Consider the following 27701-nt stretch of genomic DNA (forward strand, 5'->3'; position numbering starts at 1 on the left):
AATATTTTACAATTATATTTTCAGTAGGTAGGTACATAGGTTACAACAGAATGCGTACACGGACGGCAAACACATCAACAGTCATACATATTGCACAGCAAAACAACTACAAACTACCTAAATCGAGCGCCATAGTAAAAAATTATACAATTTCAAAAAATAGATTTTTGGTTTTGCAATTTGGCTGAGAGCAGAAGCAAAAAGCGTAGAGATAAACCAAGTTCTAATGATTACCTGATTCTATATTAGACATGCTACTTATATTTTAAATTATAAAATAGCGCATAATAAGAACAAATAAGTATTTTACGCTTTGCAAATATTCGCGAACTAAAAATTTACAATAGACGCGCGCAAGTATTTTCTTAGAACATCTCTACGCTTATTGCAATTAAAGTTTAAACTCGCGATTTAATAATATAACGACCATTATTGCTACCTTAGCCACAAGTACTAAATAAAACTGGTTTAATAATCTTACAAAATACAATGAAAGTTTGACGACTAAATTTTAGAATATTCGCATCTCTTTCTTACCAATGTAATTCAAAGAAAGGGACGAAAACCCTATTTTAGTTTACAAGTGTCAAAACTTAACTTTAAAGCCTGACCAGAAAAATAAAACACCTCGCCTACTCATACTCTAAATTTAGTTCAGAGAATGACATCAATTCGACGTTAGTGAGGTTTTTTCTCTTCAAATCTAGCGCTAACTGTACGAAGTTTAAAGATCTTCGCACATTACACAGACTCGACGCCGACTCGACTCACAGTAAAGCATGGAAATATTAGCTTTATATCATGTGCCTTACGGTGGCGATTTCAACATTGAAGTTTGTAAATGTGTACAACGGCGTGGACCACGCGTTATACACTTCTTTCAATAAAATATTGAAAGTTCCACCGTAACACAATATAATAAAGCTTACATTTTCATGCTTTACTGTGAGTCGAGTCAGAGTGGAGCCGGCGTCGAGTCTGTGTAGTGTGTGAACACCTTTATAGTGGGAACAACAAAACTCTAAACACTACTACAAACAAAACAGGGCTATTTCCAAGCTATCACAATAAATTCACTATTTTGAGCACGTAATTGAATATTTTACAATATAATAGTTAATGATAGTAATTTGTTTGTGCACAAAACTTTAACCTGTGAAAATGTCTATAAAAGCGTACACACTTATAAAAGCTAGAACACCTTTATATAAGTTTTCGCTAGAAGTTCGAAGTATGTACAAGGATCTTTTTTTGTGTTTTGACGTCCTCTCTGGAGGAGTGGTGAGCGCTGTGGTCTTTGTAAGTGGGAGGTCCTGGGTTCGATTCCTGGCAGGGGCAATTTAGGATTTTCTAAAATAGACTCTGGTCTGATTGGAAGCTATAGCCGTGGTTAGTTACCACCGTACCGGCAAAGCCGTGCCGCCAAGCGATTAAGCGTTTTTGTACGATACCGTGTATAACTATAAACCAATGAGGGGCATGGGTTTAATAAAACTGACATTTTTTTATTCCGATAACCTCTTCCAAGTTAGCCCCCTTCCATCTCAGACTGCATCATCACTTACCACCAGGTGAATTCGCAGTCAAGGGCTAAGTTGTATTAGTATTAAACAAACTTCTGTGAGGTTATGTTTTGTATACTCGCAATCAAATTACCATCATTATCTTACACTTATAACAATTACTTAAAATCTATTATTCTAATTTCTAACATTAATTTTCTTTGGAAACTAAAAAAGCATCTAATAGTTTTTTTTACATTTTATAAATAATTTAAAAAAATACTTATTATGCAAAACAATTGTCGCTTATTCACAGTAAAATAACTTAAATGATGTCACTTAAACTTATTATATTCACAATAAATTACAATAAAAGTTAAATATTTCCAATGCATTATATTGTAATTTACAAGAAAACTTTCTATTGCACTTCTTCTAACGCATATAACGTAAGTGTAAAGCAAGTATTTGACGCACAACTTTGATCTATATAAATATTTTTTGTATGAGCATATTGAGGAATCAAAATAATAATTTATCTTTGGCGGTAAAAGTTTTATGTACCTATATAAATCGAAATTTATTTTTCTAGGAGAGTTTAAACACTTGAATAACAAAGAAAAAAATAGAATAAAGTTGATTATTTAACGAGTTAAAATAAATTCACCTATATGTAATAAAAACTTAACCCTTCCATATTTTAGGTTTTACAAATATTTAAAATTTTACAATCCCACAACCTTGATACTAAACGAAATGACAGGTCTAACTAAACCTAGTGGTATATCCTTTTCTACAAAGAGCATTATGAAAGGGACAGCAATCATGTTTAGAGCTGTCGTTTTAGTTTAGTTTAAAGATTGTGCACAACAAAGTCGACCACAATAGTTTTAACTTAACAAGGTTTATTATTAGGGAAGTAAGTTGTTATGGTTTTTAAAATCTATTTATTATTATACTAATTAAATTTGCATTTCGCACAGAATTCTTCTAAAATAACCATTACATGATCCACCATCACGACTGTCAAAATTGTGCGTTTTATTTATTTTTACAATTAATAACTTTAATACTTATGTCGAACATTTCTAAGGCTGTTTTTCTTTTCACGCTGATTGTCTTTTGTTAGTTTTAAGAGTAATAACCATTTTAAATTATCGATTAAACTAAAAAGCACGTCAAAGCAATGTGGCGTCACATCCTAGTATTTCATAGAAGCTAAGCGCGTGTTTTGACGTTTGATAAAAATACTTTTGACTAGATGTCAAATACCGGATTTAGATAGATCTTCACCGTTAAAGCAAGTTGCTTCAAATGCACATAACTCCGAAAAGAAAGAGATAGCAATCTCGAGAACGAATCCTGCCCCCCCCCCCCCCCTTCCTCCCGAATTTAAGCCGACCATTAAAGCTTCATATAGTAATGCAAACATATTGGCCTGTCAGCGCCGACCGTCAACGTGAGAAGAAAGCAATCTATCCCTAATAGTGCGCTTACAGGGCAATTGGTTTTACTTTTAAGCAATTGTCGTTCGGCAACATGTATGGATCAATCATTTCGCATGACATTGCTGAAATTTTCAGGTATTGGGTATTGCAGCGAATTGCTTCATGTGGTCAAGACGTCATAATTGACCAAATTGCCTGGAATTGCGAAATTTCAATTGCCCGTGTGCGCGTACCTTTATACATAGTTTGTATTAGACTAGCGTAATGCGCGTCAACAAGTGTTCAGTCAAATATCAAAGCTTTTTTAATAATTCGAATAGAATACTTACATTTTTCACACTACTAATATAATTGGGTATTTGACTCCAATTTTTTTATTACCTTATTATAAACTAGGATAAAAATAATGACGTAAACTGAAAAACTAATTAAATCGATCAAATAACAAAAAAGTTATAAGCATTTAAATATTTTTGATTGAGAGATAGCGATATAGCATTTTGACGTCACACCTTACTAATGCCATAGTAGCTTCGTGCGGTTTCATACAAATTTTTGTTTTGCGAGAAAGGGATAGAAGACCCTCCCACTCCAAAATTAAAATGCCTGTAACTTTGTAAATCTTTGTTGGATTTTAATTTTTTTTTCAGCGTAGGTCATTATTTTTATCCTAGTTTATAATAAAGTAATAATATTTATCAAATGCAAAAGTAGGAAAATACCCAATTCAAACTATACAATCTTAATACACGATAATATAATAATACATTTAATTCGTCCAATATATTAATACATTTTATTATTTTAAACATTTATACAGTCCAACACTTTGGCACTTTCTTAATACTATTTTTTCTATTATGAGCTTTAATAAATTAAAATGTCTTTTGTACAACAACCTCTCGAAAGGAAAAATAAAACTTTTACTATACATACATAATATATAGTCGTAATAAAACAATTAACCCCATTGCCTCCCCCTCCCATCCCTTAAATGAATAGTCCATTCCATATAAGTCAATTATTTAAATCATTACCCCTCCACAAATTAAAAAAGTCCCTTCCATATTATAAACAAACTACCCTATTGCCCTTCAATTAATTGAATAGTCCATTTTATTTAAGTAAATTGATTATTGAAGTCATTACCCCTCAATAAATTAAAAAAGTTTCTCCCATATAAACCAATAAGTACCCTATTGCCCTTCCATTAATTGAATAGTCCATTCTATATACGGCCATTACTCACTACCCATCCTTAAATTGAATAGTCCCTTTCAATATAAGGCTGAGATCTATAGAGCACACTTTGACTTTGCTCAGACTTAAGATTGAGTTAAAACGAGACCGATTTATGTAAGAGATGTAGCTCTGCCTCGTTTTAACTCTGTCTTAAGTCTAAGCAAAGTCAGAGTGCGCTCTATAGATCTCACCCTAAGACTTCATCACTAATTCTAAACACCTAATACATTTACAATTATTAAACTAATACTTTTTGGAATGTTGCGTACAATACAAGTCTAATTAATATTATTTATTATCTTACATTTTGTCAACAAAACTCATTATCATCACCATCATCACCTTCCATCGTTAAACATAATACTAACACATAAATAAATAGTTAAGTCGCGGCTACTCTAGAATATCACCTCGGTTTCGTGTTGCATTTCATACGCTCTATATTTTTGTCAATTAGTTTGCGATGTCTGTTCTGTCATGGCTCAGCCGCGTTAAATCCACAATCTGAAATATAATTTTATTTTTTAGTGAAATTATTTGCAACCAGTTATTTCCTTTAACTAGGAAGAGGGATCAGACGTAGTAAAATATGATGATATACAAGGAAAACCCGAAGGTTTAATAAAATTAATATTATGCTAAACAATGAACAATGCACTTTGGTGGAAAGGAATGAGCAATTTTTTTATTAATTAAACTTTATACCGGAGGAATATGTGTATTAAAAATTGTAAAAAAGATAAAGGAGAAATAATGCAAGAGCGCAGCGAGCGTAAAATTTTATTTGGTTAATTATTGAATTGAGCGTACTTGGGCGGCTAGCGGGTGAGCGTGCGCAGGTGTCAGGGCGCGGCGGAGGGCTGGCGACAGTCCACGCAGCTGGCCATGCAGTGCGAGTATCTCTCCAGCTGGAACACGCCACTCGCGGCGCCGTACTGGCGCGCCAGGCGCTGGCAGCTCGCCAGCACTGCCTCCCAGTCTGCTAGCTCGTCTGTACGAACAATATCTTTTATGAACAACAGAGTACAACAACCCTCCTAATAAAACATTAATTTGCTTGAAAATTTCTATTTTCTTGTGCCTCTCCACTATTTGGAGGTTAGCCATCGTCTCGTCATAAATTTCCTTTCCTTTGGCAAACGAAAAAGATGTACTACGTTGGCTATCTCGGACCAATCTCGGATGTTTCTATGACACGACTTCCAGTCGTGTAGTCGTAAGTAAGTCGTAGCATAGGAACATCCGAGAATGAACCGAGATAGGGAATGGTGCAAGAATCTATCGACGCCTCTTTTCCTCAATTTTGCCCATCATGATGGTCTAAAGGACACACTATCGGTCATGTTTGAGAACATGTCCCTGATAACTGACCTTTTTGCGATCAATGGTCAAAATAAAAATAAAACGTTTTTTGTAAATCTCCCCGATAATTTAACGGGATGGACTATTCAGCTTTTGAAAAATCTATAATGACCATAAATAATCATTAACCAATGAGGGCACTAGCCGAATAGTCCTTCTAATAAAATAGAACTAGATATTAATTTAATACAATTAGAATACAATTTACAGATCTCGCGGAATCTTATTCAATGAACCATATTCAATTTTTGAATAGTCCATTTTGAATAAATTAATAAATGAATCCCTTTATTCATTATTATCCTTCGATAAATTGAATACATCTTTCCATATAAACTGTTGGAGAACTCTTAATTTCTGTCAACCAACCATCAGAAATTGACGTAGTTTCTACCATATAAGAATGTACTTACCTATGGCGACGTGGGCTGTGAGAACAGTGTGGTGCGTGGACAAGGCCCACGCGTGGACAGAGTGCACATGCCTCACTCCATTCAGAGCTGATAAAGCGGATACACATTCACGATACCTGTAATGTTATAAAATTAAAGCATTTTGTCTCTCGTGTCTTCCACAATGACACTATTATAATACGAGTACCAATGTTCAGATCATGAAGTAGAAATCGAATGGAGAGTTCACTTCCAATACTTGAAGCAAATACCTACTTATCGCGATCCCACTTCGACTAACAAACTAGAGCGAGAAATCGGACTCCGGGGTGCGACCTCTTACTCTCGTTTGGCAGTTGAAGTGGGATAACTATAATTAGGGTTAGCTTCAAGTAGGTATTGTGAGTATGCAATTGTTCTATGCGGCGTTCGATAAATAATAACAATTCATCATGTGTGTGTGTGTGTGTGTGCGTGTGGCGTATTTGAGTGTGTATATCGTATGTGGTGTTATTAGGAACACATAAATTATTAGGTTCACATGTTATTTTGAGTGAAACCTGGAGTGTATAATAAATTCATTATGTGTGTGTATTCATTATGTGTGTGTATGTGTGTGTGCGTGTGCGTGTGTGTGTGAGCGCGCGTGCGTGTGGCATATTTGTGTGTGTGTATGTGATTGATGTGGTATGTGTGTGTGTGTGATGTTGTGTTTATTCCGTGTTGGGGTGGAGTGTAGATAACTAGATATGGAGGAATGGGGTGTGAGTTAGAGGTGTCAAAAAATAATGTACCTAATAAATTTATTAAATATATAAATGTATTCAAGATATTCGTTTTTAGATTAAAACAAAATTGAATACAATATATAATAAGTAGTGAAAATTTGAGAAAATCCTTCCTAAAAAATAACTCAGGCGTTCGATCTTTGATACGCCGCGCGCGGCGCGACCGAGCGACGATATTAGAATAAAATATATTAGGTAGGTACAGCTGAATACAAATATCGTCGCGATTCGACGGTGAATAATTATTAGATCGAATTTTCGTATTGGCCTGTTACATGTTGACTGTGATGATACGAGTATGCGGCTAGTATTTTTATCATTTTGTTTGTTTCGTAATAAATTTTGAATGCAGTTTTATTTATTTGTGAACTTGAGTGTCGATAAATATTTAATGCGAATAATTGTAATGTAGATTAGGCAAAATAATGTAGATTAGGTACATTTTTGTGTTGTGATAGATTTGTGTCGCGCGTTAATAATACCTATTATAGTAGATTTGTTCTTTTTGGAAATACTTGCGTCATTTTATAAATCGTATGAGAAAATGTTTTTCAAAGTGTAGGTATTATCATACATTTAAGTATTATAGGTAATAGGTTAGGTACGTGAAGTGGTATTGTTCTTTTTAGAAATCATCATCATCATTTTATAATTCGTATGATAATAAATATGTAGAAATGTATGATAATAAATATAGTAGTTACCTACAAAAAAGATTTTTTTATAGGTAACTAGGTAAACTTACCTACCTATTGTATTGTAGGTATCTACTTGACATTGCTTTATCGTTCTACTTGTTTTTATTTTTACATACATAGGTAGGTACTAGGTACTGTATTCCGCGACAGGTTGAGATGGCAATCGGGGTATGAGGCGGGGGTGACACCCCGCACACCCGCACGTCACCCTCGCTCGCCCGCACTGGGTTAGCACAGGGGCCGTGCGGGTGTGCGGGGCATTCCCTCCCCGATTGCCATTTCGACCTGTCGCGAAGGTATGCATTGGGTACCTATTAAGAGTAAAATTTAAAATTTAAATCAATCGAGTTAAATACAAGCTATACCCTAGTTCTCGACCTTATTGACGGTTATGAGAAAGTTGTTTTTTGTCATATTCTTGTTCAGTACCTAGGTATCATTCATAGATTGTTAAAATGTTGTTCCCTATGTCAATAAGGTCGGAAATCGCTTGCACCCATTTATCTGCTTGCGCCTCATGGTGAAATCGGTGCAAGCAAATCTCGACCTTATTGACGGTTATGAGAAAGTTGTTTTTTGTCATATTCTTGCTCAGTATAATTCATAGACTGCTAAAATGCTGTTTTCTGACGTATGTCAATAAGGTCGAAAATCGATTGCACCCATTTTTCTGCTTGCGCCTCACGGTTCAAGCAATTTTTTTTTTTTGTAACAAAATAATGTAACGTTAATAATTATTAAATATTTGTCTGTAACACGTGATAATGTCTGTAACACGTGATAATATTGTGATACACACATGAACCTGTATTTGACACCTCTAGTGTGAGTGTGTGAAGGGGTGTGGACATGGAGGAATGGGGTGTGTGTGTGGAGGGGTGTGTGTTTTACCTAAAGTTATTAGGAACGGCCTGCATAAGCATAGAGAGCGCGTCGCGCACCACGCGCGCCGACGTCAGCAGCACCAGCACGCTGAATATGAACGTGCAGATCGGGTCTATCACCTTCGCCTCCGGCTACAACACAAACGACAACTAATATACTATGACTATTATTTCTCTACTTAGTACTAAAGACTATGTTGTTCTGCATAAAGATGAATGTATGTAAAAAAAAATGTAAAAAACTATACCTAAATATACTAAATGTATAAATCCAGACAGACAGAGAAAACTTAAGATGCTTTAAAATATATGAGGCAACTTTAGTTCTTTGAACCAAAGTCTAGAAATTCTTCACAGGTTTCATTAGAACCTTTCAGCAGAATGTTTCAGACCACTAAAACAATGCATTAGGCACATCGTCGGCGCTCGTTGGGTATCCGCTAGTCTAGTACAAAATAGATAGGAAATCTTACGTATATTTTGATGAGTATGGCAGCGAGTAGAACCCCACAGCTCTGTATGAGGTCGCCGATCACGTGGATCAGGGCTGCGCGGAGATTTATATTTCTGAAAATGTTTGTCTTGTTAAAGTTAAAGCTTTTTTCTTATTTAGGAGTGCTCTCCGTGCTCGCTCTAAGGCTGAGATCTATAGAGCGCACTTTAACTTTGCTCAGACTTAAGATTGAGTTAAAACGAGACAGGTTTAATGTGAGAGATATAGGTCTGTCTCGTTTTAACTCTGTCTTAACTCTAAGCTAAGTCAGAGTACGCTCTATAGATCTTACCCTAAATCGAGCGTAAGAGCATGCTTATGAGATCAACATTTACGGGCGGGACATACCTACTCAAGAGCGAAATGCGTAATTAAGGCCAAGTCCTTCATGCCGCAATCGTTTTTGGGCAGCGCGCCGTTTTTGGTCTGCTTATGGCCGAAGTGCCGGAGTGACTCTAAGGATGAGATCTATAGAGCGCACTTTGACTTTGCTCAGACTTAAGTTTCAGTTAAAACGAGACAGATTTATGTGAGTGATATACATGTCTCGTTTTAACTATGTCTTAAGTCAAACCAAACAGGCTCTATAGATTTCAGGCTAAGCTTTCTCACAAGGCCCATAGATGCTATTTTCCCAAAAGCCCTTGCTATTCACTGACCTAGCAGTGGATCCAGCAACATGCGTGTCGGCAGCGGCGAGATCCTTCATGCCGTAGTCGCCGTTGGCCAGAGCGCCGTTGGCCTGCTTGTGGTCGCGTCGCCGGAACAGGCGGAAGCCGCGCTGCTCGCTGTGCGCGTGCGAGCACGCCGCGCCGCCGTGCGAGTGGTAGTGCGCTGGACCACAAGAAATTTAATCCATACTAATATTATTATAAATGCGAAAGTGTGTCTGTCTGGCTGCTAGCCTTTCACGGCCCATCCGTTCAACTGATTTTGACGAAATTTGGTACAGAGATAGCTTGCATCCCGGGGAAGGACATAGGCTACTTTTTATCCCGGGAAATTAAAGAGTACCCTGGGGATTTTTAAAAACCTAAATCCACGCGGACGAAGTCGCGGGCAATGTCTAGTATTATATAAGCTTAGTTTAAAGGTCTCGGCATACGTAACGTGCACGGGATGGGAGTCGGGATAGGAAGATTTCTTGAACTACTATTGGAACTCGAAAACGGACGGGACGGAGCGTTCTAGTTATCCAATAGGTTCAAAAAATTCTCCCGTCCCGTCCCGTGGCACGTTACTTATGCCGAGGCCTTTAAATAGGGGCAGCGGCGAGTGTAAAATAAATGACGGGTTTTACCTTACTTAATACTAAAAAAAGACTTAAAACTATAGTACTTTTATTAAATACGCTGTGGATGTATGCCTAAGCGCAGGAGTTCTACCTACCTACTGTTCATAGACTATATAAGCACTTGTCTTACAGATGTCCGAGGCGCACCCGTGCAGCACCAGCGCCAGCACCACGTTGAAGACGACGCCGCAGCCGGACACCAGCATCATCATGTCGGGCTCGATGTCGTAGTCGCCCGTGCGTATGCGCGTTGCGGCCACGTACACGAACACGCCCGTCAACGCCCATATCAGCAGCACCGACGTCATCGCGCCCAAAACCTCTGACGACAACATTCAACTGTATCACTGTACTTTGTACGGGGGATTTGACCATTCAAATCTAAATATAAAAGGATTGACTGGCTGACTGATCTATCAACGCACAGCTCAAACTACTGGAGGGATCGGTCTGAAATTTGGCATGCATCCTATAGCTATTATGACGTAGACATCCGCTAAGAAATGATTTTTGAAAATTCAACCTCTAAGAGGGTAAAATAGGGATTTGAAATTTGTGCAGTCCACGCGGTCAAGCATTTTTTTAAAATTGTATTGCATGCTATTTAGTCGATGAGAAAATTTGTCGTAACATAAACAGAAATATGTATTATATATTGTAATTTGTAAGGTAAAAATTGTCCTTCACACGCAGAACAATATGAAGTCGCTTCATATTGTAAGAACGCTTATCCTAGCAAATCTCCGAGTATTGCTGCTAAACAGGAAATGATAATTTTACATTAGTAGGTATCATTACTGACGATTAACTTAATTTGCATCATTCTCGTATACGAATTGTATAATAATGTAACTGGGTTTATTTAAAGTTCAAATTGTTTGTCTAAATCTCTATATATAAAAATGAATCGCTGAATGTGTTGCTGATCGCAAATCTCGAGCACAGCTGAACCGATTTCGCTAATTATTTTTCATAACATTAGTTGAAATACGGGGATGGTTCTTACGGAAAGAGAATTTAAAAAAAAAACCTGAAAAAGAATCGACTGTTAGGCGGTACGAAGTTCGCCGGGGCAGCTAGTAATATATAAAAGGAAAAATGCACAGCTCAAACTACTGGACGGATCGGGCTAAACTTTGTCATGCAGATATCTACCTATTATGACGTGGACATGCGCTAGGAAAATATTTCCATAGGCTATTTTATATCCCGGAAAATCAAAAAGTACCTACGGGATTTTTAAAAACCTAAATCCACGCGGACGAAGTCGCGGGCATTATCTAGTATGTAACTTATATTCAGACTTCTCTTTCTGCCTCGATCGCAATCACCTCTGATTGGTTGACGCTCGCTCACTATTGGCTAGAATGCATTGTTGCAACGAGAATCACACAAATTCAGCCAATCACAACAATTGAAATTGCAATAATGATTGATACAGGTCTTACGAAATCGACCTAAGGGTTATCATTTGCTTGTGCAAGTAACACGAACACGACTATATACAGTGCGACAAGGCTATCTTGGCGCGTGGTGAAAATCGGAACTAAGGTTGCCGTCAAGTGTCCCCTTTGTTTTTGTTTGAATATTCTAAGCCTTTGTTCTCCAACAGCGCCCCCCTGTCAATGTCATTCAAGTGCCAAGAGAGCCTTGTCGCACTGTAGTATAGTTAACAACCCACGCTTTAGACTTTGAAAAAGTCTTTGGAGTCCTTCCTTGATAATATCGCGGCATATATTTTTATTGTTCTTATCCTGTTCTTATCAGTCAATAAAGGAGATCTAACACGATATAGCTATCACAAATACCGCAACGTAGGTACACACTAAACAGTAGGTGATTATTGATAAACAATCAATAGGTACCGATAACACGTGTGCAGTGTGTACGCATTACATAATCTCGCGTCTCGTGGCTGGCGGAGGATTAAGCAGTAAGCTATTTAAACTAGCTGAGAAATGTGAGCTAGTAATGGTGACAGGCTTCTATGCTTGATCGGTCACACATTGCGACACGTGCCATGGCCCACAAGCAAGGCATTTAAAAGTTACCACTGTTATAGTACCACCAGTTATGGTATAAGTTTGACTGCTTTGTCTGTTTTGAAGACTATCAGCTCTTTTCATGGATCTTTCTTTAAGTGTAATTTATCCTTTCTCGTGCTTAGCATGTGTGCTGTGTCGCAACACATATCATCATCATGGTCAACCGATACAAGTCCACTGCTCTCTCTCTCTCACACACACACACACACACACACACGCACATACACACACACACAAACGCGCGCATCTGACACAGGTCTCTTGTAGAGACTTCTACCTGCGACTCGATTGACGTCTGTCCACCTAGTGGGGTTCTTCTGGTACGTAATCGCCATTCTAACACCTTGAAACTCCAACGTCTATCAACTATGCGCCCTGCCCATTGCCACTTCAGCTTCGCAATCCGTTTAACTATGTCGATTAATTTGGTTCTCCTACGGATCTCCATCACCGATATACTTACTCAAGCGGAATTTACTGGTCTTGTACTTATCTTAATCGTTGGTGATAGCTTACCAGCTCTTCGGTATCCGTAGGACATGTTGGCAGTGGGAGGTCGGGCGGCGCAGCGGAACGCGAGCAGGGCAAGTGCGAAACCACCGCAGTCGCTCAGCATGTGCGCCGCGTCGCTCATCACAGATATACTGCCCGCCAAGTAGCCGCCCACGATCTCGCATATCTGGAAATTTACAAGATCTTGTCAAGTCCATTTCTACTAGAGACCTGAAAGAGTAAGGACGTACTACTCTTAAGCTGCATTTCTACTAGGAATGTGCACGGATGCAGCGACATGGATAAACTCATTGAAATCAATTTACCACTACAGCTAAAGCTGATTACGATTGACAGGAGTGAGGGCACATGGTCGTTGGAACATGTCGTTACCATGAAACGCCACATCTAGTGGAATATTTATATCACTGAAGTAGGTAAATTCAAGCTAGGCATGGCATGTCGCCTGTTGTTTAGCTCACTGGCTAGACAACACCGATTAACTAAACAAAAAGACGACACAGCGTCGACGAGCGATCAATGCCCCTGATACATCCACGTGCCAATGGCTCCTCGAGACTAAATTCATCGAACTATCTCGGAAAAACGACATCTAAGTAGGTACATGTCTGAACTGAACAGAATAGACGATCGAAGCTTGGCAGACAACCAATTATTCAATGCTATTGTCGTCTAGATAAATCTGTTCCGTAAAATTCACATCCAGGATAGTTGTCCAGTGGAGTTGTGGATTTTTAGTTGGGGTAAAGGAAAGATTGTATCCATAATACATTCTGACTCTTACAATGCAAATCTCTGAGCAGAAGGAGGAAGCCTGACTCTTGAGAAAAACATCTCCCGCCCTATAGATGATAAGCTTGCCGCCGTGCGTAGTGCTTTTAGCATATCTCGGGTAAGGTATCTATGTCCATACATATATCAAGTGGGGTATTATATGAAAGGGCTTCACTTGTGCATTCTAAAACTGATTTTTATATATTTTTATGCATAATAGTTTTTGATTTATCGTGCAAAAAGTCAAAAAAATACGACTACAGTACGGAACCCTCAGTGCGCGAGTCTGACTCGCACTTGGCCGGTTTTTTTAAACCAAAGTAAGCCTTTGACTGCAATCTCATCTGGTGGTAAGTGCAGTCTAAGATGGAAATGGACTAACTTGTAACAGGTATGGAACAACTCCCATGAGTTTTATTAACCCCACATCACATCGGTTTCTACACGGCATCGTGCCTTAACGCAAATTCGGTTGGCGGCACGACTTTGCCGGTTTGTGGACGTCTATTCGGTGATCAAGGAATACTTACCATAAAAATGGCACATAGTACTAGCGCTGCCAGCAGCTGAGGCACTGCACTGGGCGGCTCCGGTCTCTTCCAGTGGCAGTGCTCGTCCGACTCACTAGCTGGCGCCACCGACACTTCCGTGTAACTCTCCTGAAACAAGGAAAAGGACTTATTATTTCATATTGTAGCGGTCTCCTGCACCTACAAGTACTAACGCGATAGGTCGAAATGGCAGTCGGGGTAGGAACGTCCCGCACACACGCACAGCCCCCGCGCTATCCCCGTGCGGGATAACTCGTGTGACGTGCGGGAGTGCGAGGCATCCCCCCCCCCCCCGCCTCTAACCCCGATTGCCATCTCGACCAGTCGCGTATATAGATCGAAAATCACACACGAAGGATCGGGGATCTTCACAGAACAGAGTTTTATGCCGCATGTGTCTAGCGGCTCCCAGCTATTCGCTTGAGATCGTCAGTTTAGCTAGAGGAGGGTCTTGGCTGGCCTTTCTTGTATCGCCATTCAAACACCTTGGGATCCCAATCGGTACTTCGTGCTACGTGTCCCGTCCATAGCCACGTAAGCTTCGCTACTCTTTGAGCTGTGTCAATTACTCTGGTTCTCCTACGAATCTCTTCATTGGTGATTTGATCGTATAGGGATACTCTGGATTGCTCTTTTCACACGGGCTTTAGGCTCTAATAGGGCCTGATAAAAAAACTAGGCGACCATGTTTCGGAGCCGTTAGTCATCTTCACTGCATATGCACATGTCAACATGCACTGTACGAAGACGTGGAAGCATGATGATGACTTGTTTTCTTAATTGCTGAAATAACTGATGGAAATTTATCCAGCATCATAAAAATCAGAATAAAATTCGATCAAAGTGCCAAAAGTGGACGCATTTCATCTTCCAGCCCAGCGAAGCGTGGATAATATCGCGTGGAGAATAATTTGCTATGGCTCCTTCGATATTCATAATAAGCAACACGGTTATGGGTGTATAGTGCCTGGTAGTTAATCCGTGATGGTAATGCATTCGATATTGCCATGGTTTATTTATTAAAGTGGTCGTTATCAATCTTCCATAATATATGAAAATGAATCACTAAATGTGTTGGTCATCGTAAAACTCGAGAACAGCTCAACCGATTTCGCTAATTCTTTTTTTATAATATTTCTTGAAGTACGAGGATAGTTCTTACGGAGAGAAAAATTTAAAAATTTGAATCTACTGTTAGGCAGAACGAAGTTCGCCAGGGCCGAGGGCAGCTAGTACTTAATAAGTATACCTATAAAAATAATTATCAGTACCCTTATTATAAATGCGAAAGTGTGTTTGTTTGTTGGTTTGTCCTTCAATCACGTCGCAACGGTGCAACGGATTGACGTTATTTTTTTCATGGGTATATTGATAAAGACCCGGAAAGTGACATAGGTTACTTTTTATCCCGAAAAATCAAAGAGTTCCCACGGGATTTTTAAAAAACTTAGTTCCACGCGGACGAAGTCGCGGGCATCAGCTAGTAATTTTCAACGCTCGAAATTCAATTTTAGTTATTCCGTCTCTAAGATAAAAACATGATAAAAGAACTCACCTGTCAACCCTATCTCAGGGAATGATAAGAATACAAATTCTGGTCATTCAAAGAGCTCCTTATCTGATTCTTGTACCTACAGCTATTCTACAAAGGGAAGGTCGGGCAAGATAAGGGACTGCTCCCTCACGGAGTTGTTCGTAAATCGTAGTCATTAATCACAGAGATTTGGTGACCCTAACGGACCCTTTAGACCATGTTGCCAAAAGGAAAAGGGCCGAAAAGATCATTTAGAAAAAAATGTTTATTGAAGACCGTTTTGGGCAAATTCTTTAGCGAAAAAAGGTACGAGTACATATTACTTATTACATGGTGTTCACACTTGAGAACCAGATAAGGAAATAGGCACCAACGAACATCTCCAATAAGTTGTAACATAAAATTCACACACCGGAGCTTTCGAAATTAGGCCGCCAAGGCCTTCGAAAGAAAAACATAATACAATAAGTCGATGTAATGTTCCGTAAGAGTTAAGACAGTTACAATAACTACTCGAGCGTTAAAGTTTACCGATAGAATATAGTCGGTAGTCCGACCGGTAAATGTTTGAGACCAACAGGACATGACATAGCAAGCTTTACGCGCGGTCGACGTAAAACTAAACTGAGCCTTTTTAAGTTTTTGCTCTGACATTCTTACTCCAGAAGCCCTACTTCTGGTAGAAATCTCTTAGAAAGATAAGTTGTCCTTGTGTATAATGTGTATGCCCTTTCAATGGTTATGGTTTAATTATAAGTTTTGGTACAAAATAAATCACTACCCATATTATAAATGCGAAAGTGTGTTTGTTTGTTCTGCCGTGTAAATACAAAACACTGTATCTTAGACAAAACCTTAAAACACAGTTTCTCAAAAACGGTTTGTCTAAGATACAGTGTTTTGGATTTACACGGCAGTGTTGGTTTGTTGGTTTGTTGATTTGTCTGTTTGAAGGGGTATGGCAGTTTTTATTAAACCGATATACCCCTTTGGTTTCTACACGGCATCGTACCGGAACGCTAAATCGTTTGGCGGCATGGCTTTGCCGGTGGTGGTAACTAGCCACAGCCGAAGCCTCCCACCAGACCAGACCAGAAATTTAAAAATTACAAAATTCCAAGCCCCTGCCGGGAATCGAACTCGGGACCTCCCACTAGTATGTAGAATTGTATCTGTCCAGTAGTATGAGCTATGCGTTGATAGATCAGTCAGTCAATTAGCGTTTTAGGCCCGGTTTCTATAAGCAAAAAACGATTTGCTTTTCTTACGAATACTACAATATAAGCTGTGATATAGCCTAGTGGTTAGGACGTCCGCCTTCTAATCGGAGGTCGGAGTTTCGATCCCGGGCACGCACCTCTAACTTTTCGGAGTTATGTGCGTTTTAAGTAATTAAATATCACTTGCTTTAACGGTGAAGGGAAACATCGTGATGAAACCTGCATGCCTAAGAGTTCTCCATAATGTTCTCAAAGGTGTGTGAAGTCTACCAATCGGCACATGGCCAGCGTGGTAGACTGGGCCAAAACCCTTCTCACTCTGAGAGGAGACCCGTGCTCTGTAATGAGCCGGCGGCGATGGGTTGATCATGAAGATGACCACCATTTTCCACGAGGCGTAAGGCAATACAGTTAAACGTTTGTAAAACCTATGTAAAACGTTTCATGCACCTGATGACAACACTGCATGCCACTGGGCATAGACCCTGTTCGTCATCCATAGTTTGAAAACTAAGCACATAACGAAGATTTGCCGCGGTCCGCAGTGCATAGTAATTTATGTAACCACAAAGTCCTTTGTATTACGGAGCAATTCTATTGTATTACAATCAATACATCAGCGCCGGCAGTTGTACGAGACGTGTTCGTATTCCCAATCGATTCTGAATAGTTTGAGATGTTAGTATCTAATATTTTATCTTGATGAAGTAATGTATTGACTATAACTCAAAGTAGGTACAAGTATGATTTGATAGTATTGTCATCCTATAGCCAATTTGGCTATAGGACGTAGGTACGTACCTAGTACCTACACGCAAAACTAAACAAATATTAAAAAACCGGCCAAGGGCGAGTCAGGCTCGCACACTGTGGGTTCCGTACTACAGCGGTATTTTTCCACATTTTGCACGATAATTCAAAAACTATGATGCATAAAAATAAATAAAAATCAGTTTTAGAATGCACAAGTAAAGCCCTTTCATATGACACCCCACTTGATATAGTTATCTTACTTCGAATATTGAAAATACTAATTATTAGTTCATGACCACAATTAATTTTTTTGTGTGTGATCTAACCCTAAATTCACGGTTTTCAGATTTTTCTCCTAAAGCCAGCTATAAGACCCACCTACCTGCTAAATTTCATGTTTCTAGGTCAACGGGAAGTACCCTGTAGGTTTCTTGACAGACCGACAGACAGACAGACAACAAAGTGATCCTATAAGGGTTCCGTTTTTCCTTTTGAGGTACGGAACCCTAAAAACCGACTTCCAAAACCACTACAAAGTAAAAAATAACTTTTGTTTCTACACGTGTATGTATGTTGAAGTCGGTCCGAGCTTTATACTTTGATTTCTAGTTTCTGTTATTATGCTCACTCGACTTCATTGATCCTCAAACGTATCCCTGCTTCCCTGGGCAAAGGACTCTTAAAGAGCGGAAACTGCCGAGACGCGCAATAAACTAAATGGAGTTTCTATTTAAAAGTATGATAACGAAGTAAGGCCTTGTATGTTATTCATTTTAACATAATAGTAACTTAAGTACCTTATTCATACAGATGGTATTGACCTACTATTTTATCAACCTACAGTCTTAAGAATAGCAATAGATACAAGGAATTACGGATAGAGCCTTTTTGCTAAGAATTTTGTACTTATTGCCTAGCGACCGCCCATTATATTGTTCGCGAAAATAATACGTAAATCCTCTTTATCCCCTATTAAAATAAATAAATAAACTTTTATTTCAGGCATAAGTACACCCATAATTGTGTGTTAGTAGGTACAGAAACAATTCCTTAACCTATGTTAGTACCTACTTATTACTAGCTTAAACTTAACTTAACAACTAATTCTACTACTATTAAAACTAATCCTATTTATAACGCCCGAGGGAGTCTCTTTGCGCCTATGTGCGCACCACTCCAGCACCTCCAGAGAGGGCTGTCCAATTTCATGGACAATGCGCTGAGGAGAGTGTTGGTACTCCTCAACAGCCTGCTCATCATGGACGCGGTACGCTTGCGCATGATCGCGTAGAAATCATCCACGCGAGCATCCGCAAACATTGTCGACGCACTGCAGTGTGGAGGCTTCCTCAACACCGCCCTCAGCACATTGTTGTATTGAACGCGCAGGGCACTGCACGTATAAAATGACTGGCAGTAAACCCTAAATAAGGTCAGCTTTACCCGTCCAGTACATCGCACAAATCTGCGGGCCAACATTTTTCCTCGGACCGACAGAGCCCGGCGCTCACGTTCCATGTCACTGTCGTCCCTCAGGCTGTCGGTTACTACATGTCCGAGATACTTGAACTCAGTCACTTGCTTCAGGGGATTACCACATTACACTATTACGTGAAAATTTCAAAAATCCGGGCTTATTCCTTGTCTACATTATAAAGGGAACAACTATACGTACAACTTTCTAGATTTCGGTTCTGTTCGGGCTGGACGTTGATGAGTAAGTAAGTGAGTCCGGGTTTTTTAAGGTTCCGAACCCGAAGGGTGCGAATGGGACCCTATCACTAAGCCTCCATTGTCCGTCCGTCTGTCTGTCAGTGGGCTGTAGCCTGTATCTCATGAACCAAATTAGAGAGTTTAAAGTTTCACATGTGTATTTCTATTGCCGCTATAACAAAAAATAATAAAAATTCCAAAATGGCCGCCATTTTTTTTTTCAAAAGTAGTTAGTATTTCTTAGTACGGAACCCTTCGTATGCACCTCCGACTGGCACTTGACCGATTTTTATAATTAGTATGAAGTGTAATTTATAATCTCTAGAATATAGGTGCACAACATAGATATAGGTCAAGCGAACAAAATTTTCACGGTTTTGGAACGAAATAAATCAGCACCACCTCTGAGATACTAATGAACGACCCGTTTGAAATCCAAACGTCACTGAGGTCGCATTGGTGCTAAGGCACCACTGAGTCGGTGCCATTTTGTTTGTTCAATAGCCCTGTCCATACGAAGTAATATATAAGTCAATGGTGCACAATTATTATGGCACATTGTAGGTAGGTACAGTCGCAAACGAACTTTATTGGAAATCGTTAGTTTACACTTTATGGGCGATGGCGGGTGTTGCAACTTGCAATGTATTGACTGAGGGATGACGTCACGTGGAGTAGCCTTCGCTGGACTTGGAAAAACTAGTAGCGCTACTATGTGAACAAATACCTACACTAGTTACAAGGTTTACAGTAAGCTAGTCTAGTTATCTCACGTTTACACGTATGATATTAGTTTTCACAGTAAATATAATAGGTATACAGTGGGATGACGCCCTAAATGTTTACATTCGAACCGGTTTTAAGCCCGGTTTCCACGTAACCGGAGCGAGCTGCGAGAGGAGATATTTCCATCATAAAGTTCCTCATAATGTTCTCAAAGGTGTGTGAATCCTGAGCCAGCGTGGCAGACTATTGCCGAAACCCTTTTCACTCTGAGAGGAGATCCGTGCTCAGCAGTGGGCCGCCGATGAGTTGATCATGATGAAGTGATATAAAATTGGTAGGTACTCGTACTAAAATGTGAACCAGGCAATGTTTCTCCAACCGGTAGTTCGTTGTGATAAGCTCATTAAAATAATGCGTTACACATAAACCCTACAATTATAATATCTATCTACTGTATAATGGGTAATATACTAACTATAGTACGCGACAGGTCGAGATGACAATCGGGGTATAAGGTGGGGGGACGCCCCGCACACTCGCATGTCACCCGCGCTCGCCCGCACCTTGTTAGCGCGGGGGCTGTGCAGGTGTGCGGGGCGTTCCCATTCCGATTGCCATCTCGACCTGTGGCGTACTATACGTATATATAATGTTAGTAGGTAGGTATTATTCTGAAAGCTGAGATAGCCTAGTGGCTAGGACGTCCGCCTTCTAATCGGAGATCGGGGGTTCGATCCCGGGCACGCACCTCTAACTTTTCTGAGTTATGTGCGTTTAAATTAATTAAATATCACTTGCTTTACCGGTGAAGGAAAACATCGTGAGGAAACCTGCATGCCTGAGAGTTCTCCATAATGTTCTCAAAGGTGTGTGAAGTCTACCAATCCGCACATGGCCAGCGTGGTAGACTATGGCCCAAACCCTTCTCAGTCTGAGGGGAGACCCGTGCTCTGTAGTGAGCCGGCGATGGGTTGATCATAATGATGAGGTATTATTCACTTTCCTCAAATTGGGACAAAAGCGGGTTATAAAATTGGTAACTTTATGGGTGGGTAATTGGAATTTTCCATCTGAATAAGGCTTACCGGCCAATTTAAGTTCGAATTTTCCGTCTACCCTCGCCAGTTTAATTTGCCGCGCCTTTGTGTTGCGCAACATCCAGTCTGCCAAGTGCGGCTAAAAAACTAGACTGAAAGAGCTAAATTGGACAGTCCTACGATAATTAAAGTTAGGTACCTACGTTATACGAGATATTTCTGTAATTAGAGAAGTGAGTAGAAAGAGTTCTCTTTTCATTGCTTTGACTGACGGATACCTAAAGTCTAACACTGGGCATACATGATCCAGTTTGCCGTCAAGTTTGCAGCGGGCTTGAAGCGGCGTCCAGTCTCATCTGATAGTCTCATCTCAGAACTTATAGCCATACACCGTCACATGCACACTGATAACCATACTCCGTCAAGTTTACTGGACGCCGCTTCAAGTCCGCTGCAAACTTGACGGTAAACTTGATAATGTATGGCCAGCGTAACGCGACTGATGCAGACAATAAGGACGCATTAGGCAATATTACTAGATGATGCCCGCGACTTCGTCCGCGTGGAATTAGGTTTTTAAAATCCCGTGGGAACTCTTTAATTTTTCGGGATAAAAAGTAGCATAATATGTCTTTCCCCGGGATATAAGCTAACTCTGGACCAAATTTCATCCAAATCGGTTGAACGGTTGGGCCGCGAAAAGCTAGCAGACAGACAGACAGACAGACAGACACACTTTCGCATTTATAATATTAGTATTGGTTCAAATATGGTATGTTATACCAATAATAACCAGTCTTAACATAATATTATTTTAAAAGAGGGTAGGTAGTGGAAGATTATAATCTAGTTACGTACACAGACAGTTGGTGGTGTTTGTCAAAATATGCAAGCTTTTAGTCTACATCGATCCTTACATCGATGCTAGTATTTAATGAATATTAGCATTTAATGGTTATAGTGTCCTGCTTTTCGTTACTATACTATGGTCACTCTATATTTGACATGTTAATTAACGAGATGCAGGTTAACAACCCCACGTGGAGTTGCGCGTACATAATATGATTTGCAATTAATAATGTGAGCATACAAAGACTACAGCATACCATACAACGCTTATTGTAGGTAGAGGTACTATTCATCCATACTAATATATTCATCATGATCAACCCATCACCGGCTCACTACAGAGTACTACTAATATCATGAATGCGAAATTGTGTCTGTCTGTCAGTCTGTCCGTCCGTTTGTATATCTGCTAGCCTTTCACGGCCCATTCATTCAACCGATTTTGACAAAATTTGGTACAGCGATAGCTTGCATCCCGGAGAAGGACATAGACTACTTTTTATGTCGGAAAACCAAAGAGTTTCCACGGGATTATTAAAAACCTAAAACCACGCGGACGCAGTCTCAGGCATCATCTAGTTGTTAATATTATATCAGCGTCCTTTGTACTCTAGTTACCTATTTACTCGTACGTAAAAATGTTCAAAGTAAACTCATAATCGGCTTTTGCATAAAGCTATTAGATACGGAAGACTCGCGAAACGCGTATCGTAAGCTTATTACAAGCACCTTGGAAGTTCTCTCAAGGGACTCGTTCTGTTGAGTGGAATTGACATAGGGTTGGAAAAGTAAGGTGGCAAGGCAAGGAATTAATTTAAGTAGTGGAGACAAAAAAAATTATAGCCCGACTTGACGGGGTCCAAAACATCACAACCAAAATTTTACACACTGAAGTTTGTAAAATTTTACCTTTCAAAATGAAATCGGTTGATATCGGATAGGCCGTGAAAGGCTAACAGACAGACAGACACACTTTCGCATTTATAATATTGTTATGGAGTATGGATATGGATTATTGTGTAAATAAAAAAAGAAGACATACGCGTCTTCAGTAAAGACTTTGGAATTGTCCGAGATAACGGGTATAAAGTCCCGCAAATTGGTAATGCGCGTGGCTGCCGTTTTAATGACGTCATTTCGATGGTAATGAGACATGGTTCCAGCGCAATTTGCGGGACTTATAATAAAGGATTCACAGTTGAGAAACCAGATAGGTTAGAATAGCTTTAGGTTTTAAGCTCATTTCACACTATGGGATATAAATTATATTGTAGTCCGGTCCAAATAGACATTCAGACTCAGATAATATAATTTATATCCCGTAGTGTTAAATAAGCTTCATTTTGTGACGTGTTTGAGAACAAGTAAATCGTTTGAAATTAAAAGTAACAAGCACTCACTTGCAATGGCTTCATGTTGGCAAAAAATCAAAATTCCCAAGCACTCAACACAATTTATGACAATACAATACTCAATCAATATACACTGACCTACTGTTGGTCGCGCTTTGCCCAACGGAACTGAACTGTTGCACTATTCATGCGACAGCGTAGTTGGACCACGATGACTTTGCATAACGGTTCGAAATGTGACGGTAGACAAAAAAAGATTGCAACAACCGAAGTTTTTTTGTATTGTCACTTGAAAAACGAAGTTCGATCAAATATATTCAAAAGAAATAGCACGAAAGAAAAGAGTTGAACCACCAGCCAACCAGAACGAGTGGTTTTTTCCGCAGTTAAACAACTTGAACTTACTATTAATGTACTAAGGTCCCGGTAGCATCACAGGTTACGTTACGGATTAAACTTTGACCGCCAATATACTTAAGTTAGTAATATATTAAGCTGTGATAGCCTAGTGGTTAGGACGTCCGCCTTCTAATCGGAGGTCGGGGGTTCGATCCCGGGCACGCACCTCTAACTTTTCGGAGTTATGTGCGTTTTAAGTAATTAAATATCACTTGCTTTAACGGTGAAGGAAAACATCGTGAGGAAACCTGCATGCCTGAAAGTTCTTCATAATGTTCTCAAAGGTGTGTGAAGTCTACCAATCCGCACATGGCCAGCGTGGTAGACTATGGCCAAACCCTTCTCACTCTGAGAGGAGACCTGTGCTCTGCAGTGAGCCGGCGATGGGTTGATCATGCATGCAGTAATATATAAGTTCCATTCCGCGAGTCATTAATCATACGTCCATGAGGAAGGATGCTGAGACTAGTCGAACTTGTTGCCGCCATACGTATTAGGCTCCTGCTTCCGTCGCTCTCTCATCATTACTGAGCGTCGTGACTCTTCGTTTCTGACAACACCCTCTTGATTTTTTGCCAACCTCCCTGGCGCAGTGGTAAGCACTATGGCGTTGTCTCTGGCCGTGGCTAGATACCGTCCTACCGGCAAAGCCGTACCTCCAAGCGATTTAGCGTTCCGGTACGATGTCGTGTAGAAACCGATCAAGGATATATATGGCTTTAATGAAACTGCCGTACCCCTTCCTAATTAGCCCGCTTCCTTCTTAGACATCAACATCACTTACTTACCATTAGGTGATATCGCAGTCAAGGGCTAACTTGTATCAGAATAAAAAATAAAATGATAATATTTCTCCGCCGAGTAATAAGCACAGTAGGTAGATGTCAAGTCAAGTGCTTCCTTCACGGTCCCTCTAACGTCTTGAGCTACGTCTGCGTGGCCTTCTATGCATGTCGCATCTGTCTGGCTAAGTTGCATGACGCCATCAAGCGGTGTCATACAAACCTGACAGTGTATGGCTTCATATATGCATGACGTCATGCAAACTTGACCGGTAAACAGTAAACTGTTAATCGTGTTGGCTAATGGCTAGTGTAAGCATGAGCTTTACTATGTTTGTGACATCTTTCCTGGATATGTAACCGAAGTACTGAACTCTTTAAAGGACTCTTTAGATACCTATATCGGCACCGACGCAGCTACGCTAGAGCTGAGATCACCTATCTTACAAAGTTGTCGCTCGGCGCCAATATTAAGAGATTTTGCAATGAAAACTTGTTTCAATAACGCAATTAGATGACGTAACGTTACGTCCGTGGCAACTGGCAGGGCACATTCTTACGTTTTTGTTTGTCGTAAAAGTACAGCTAAGTGAGAGCAACTGGTAGGTATTATTTTCCACACCACATAAACAACCATGAGCAGTAATATATTAAAGTTGTTGATTATATTATAACTATTATAAGTAACTACCTGCTTAGCACGCACAGGGTATGCTTAAGTTCCTATGTGTTTATGACCTATGTAACTTATCAATCAATAACAGATCAATAAAGTGCATAAGTATCTTTTATCAGTACCCTTATTATAAATGGGAAAGTGTGTTTGTTTGTTGGTTTGTCCTTCAATCACGTCACAACGGTGCAACGGATTAACGTGATTTTTTGCATGAGTATAGATAAAGACCTGAAGAGTGACATAGGGTACTTTTTATCCCGGAAAATCAAAGAGTTCCAACTGGATTTAAAAAAAAAACGAATTCCACGCGGACAACGTCGCGGGCATCAGCTAGTGCACGCATATTCTCGTAATGCAAAGATTAAGGATAAGTTTAGGCTGGTATCCCTAATCTACTTTGTTACTCTAATGCGGCAAGTCTAAATAAGGTATGTAAGTACATATCATTAATTTCTACATGAATGAGAATTTTCTTCACAAAGTTTATACAGACATGGTTAGTTATCACTTACTGGCAAAGCCATGCCGCCAAGTGATGAGTGTTGGCTGAGGCATGTATAAGTACCTAGTATATCACATAGCTGTGATAGCCTAGTGGTTAGGACATCCGCCTTCTGATCGGAGGTAGGGGGTTCGATCCCGGGCACGCACGTCTAACTTTTCGGAGTTATGTGCGTTTTAAGTAATTAAATATCACTTGCTTTAACGGTGAAGGAAAACATCGTGAGGAAACCGGCTTGCCTAAGAATTCTCCATAATGTTCTCAAAGGTGTGTGAAGTCTACCAATCCGCACATGGCCAGCGTGGTAGACTATGGCCAAAACCTTTCTCTCTGAGAGGAGACCTGTGCTCTGTAGTGAGCCGGAGATGAGTTGATCATGATGATGATGTGGCAGAGTACAAGTCATAAGGGTTATTTGAATAAACAATTTACATAGCATGTCAATTAGTTATCTTAAAATGTAAAATTATTCTACATAGTTAGGTGTAATGTTGTACTATTTGTGTAGGTACATATTATGAAGTTATCAATGTAAACTTGCAGAGATAAATTCCTCCCTGCATGCTCTCATGTCGTGCAGCGAGTAACATATTATTTTAGCACCATTTTCTTTATTTTATTATTTTATTTGGAAAACCAACAGCTTAAATTAACATATTATAATCTTAAAAATTAAATAACTAGAAGCTAATAATAGGTTCTCACAGGTAGAAATTTTTAATGTGTACTAGAACTAAAAATCCCCCATGAATTCGTCCATGTGGTAACTTCACTTTAAAAATCCTGTGTGAACTCTATTATTTTCTGGGATAAAAACTAGCCTATATATCTTTGTTCAAGATACTAGCTACGTCTGCACAAAATGGATTGTGCCTGCAACTTTATCTATAATGGTGATGGATTTAGGTTTTTAAAAATCCAGTGAGAACTCTTTAATTTTCCAGGACAAGAACTAGTTTATGTCCCGTCCCCAGGATGCAGGCTACCTCTGCACCAAACTTTACCAAAATTGGTTAAATGGATGGACCATGAAAAGCTAGTAAACAGACATATAGATACACTTTCGCATTTGTAGTATTAGTATGGATATGGATTTCACTTTTTTGGTAGGACTTTATAGTGATACCATCATCATCATCATCATCAACCGATAGATGTCCACTGCTGGACATAGGTCTCTTGTAGGGACTTCCACACGCCACAGTCTTGCTCCACCTGAATCAAGCAGCTCCCTGCGACTCGTCTGATGTTTTGACTCGTCCACCTAGTGGGGGTCTTCCAAAGCTGCATCTTCCCTTGCAAGGTCACCATTCCAGCACCTTGGGACCTCAATTTCTATCGGTTTTCCGAACTATGTACATTACCCATTGCCACTTCTGCTGCTCAACCCGTTGAGCTATGTCGTTTACTTTAGTTCTCCTTTGACAGATTGGACCTACCCAACTGGATTGTGTTCTAGGTATATACTCATCTACAATTTCGAGTATAAGGATGTGGTCTCATGTTATTGCATAGTAATGCTAATCATTTCTTTATTACTAAACAGACATGCATTAGATGTAATCTGTCTTTACATATTTACCTACTTAGAAATTACTAGCAGCTACTTACCTACTGTTCTGGCACTGAGGCAATTTTCTTTCATGAAGTTATACTTTTCATGAAAAGTACACAAATAAAAACATTTCGTTTTTAACTGTACTTAGAAACAGATAGGGTAGTTACAGAAACAAACAAGCAGACAAATATTTGGATAACAAATTAGCAACAACAATAGGTACCTCTCAAAAGCTATTTAGATTTAAAAACAAATAATTATTATATTCGCACTCACTTCTGATAACAAAGGAGCCCTATCTAAATGCTCCGAAGATGCGAAGGCTGACTCGAAATACGCCCCTCGACTCCGAGACTCGTATCTGGACCCTCCTTCATCCCACATTCGAGCTTCAAGTTCATCAGACATTCTGGCGCTTAGTCGCACTTGGCACTTTTCAGTATTTACCGCATTTCTATCACAATAAACACTAAAGATTAGTATATAGCTGTAATCTTCATTAACATTTTAATGTATATGTGCTATGTAGTGGAAATTCGTTCTATTTTTATATCAAAAATATTATTATCAAATAAATTAAGCGCGAACAGTCAGCTTAACCACCTCCAACGAAA

At 39.5% G+C, this 27701-nt stretch overlaps 1 protein-coding gene across 2 annotated transcripts; it reads right to left on the reverse strand.

The window, feature by feature from the left end:
* Positions 1–27701, reverse strand: LOC117983548 (proton-coupled zinc antiporter SLC30A2-like). Of its 2 annotated transcripts, none has more exons than XM_034970129.2 (10): positions 27364–27701; positions 13966–14094; positions 12665–12827; positions 10234–10425; positions 9469–9643; positions 8790–8883; positions 8324–8448; positions 5968–6083; positions 5003–5183; positions 1–4696 (listed from the first exon to the last, which is right to left on the reverse strand). In XM_034970129.2, exons 1-9 carry the CDS (start codon positions 27493–27495, stop codon positions 5035–5037), a joined length of 1275 nt encoding a protein of 424 aa, XP_034826020.1. In that variant the 5' UTR covers positions 27496–27701; the 3' UTR covers positions 1–4696; positions 5003–5034. The 2 variants fall into 2 exon arrangements, with proteins under 2 accessions (XP_034826020.1, XP_069355885.1); XM_069499784.1 differs by lacking the exon at positions 27364–27701 and adding an exon at positions 23219–23354.

Source organism: Maniola hyperantus, chromosome 7 (assembly GCF_902806685.2).
Source record: "Maniola hyperantus chromosome 7, iAphHyp1.2, whole genome shotgun sequence".
Taxonomy (NCBI): Eukaryota; Metazoa; Arthropoda; class Insecta; order Lepidoptera; family Nymphalidae; genus Maniola; species Maniola hyperantus.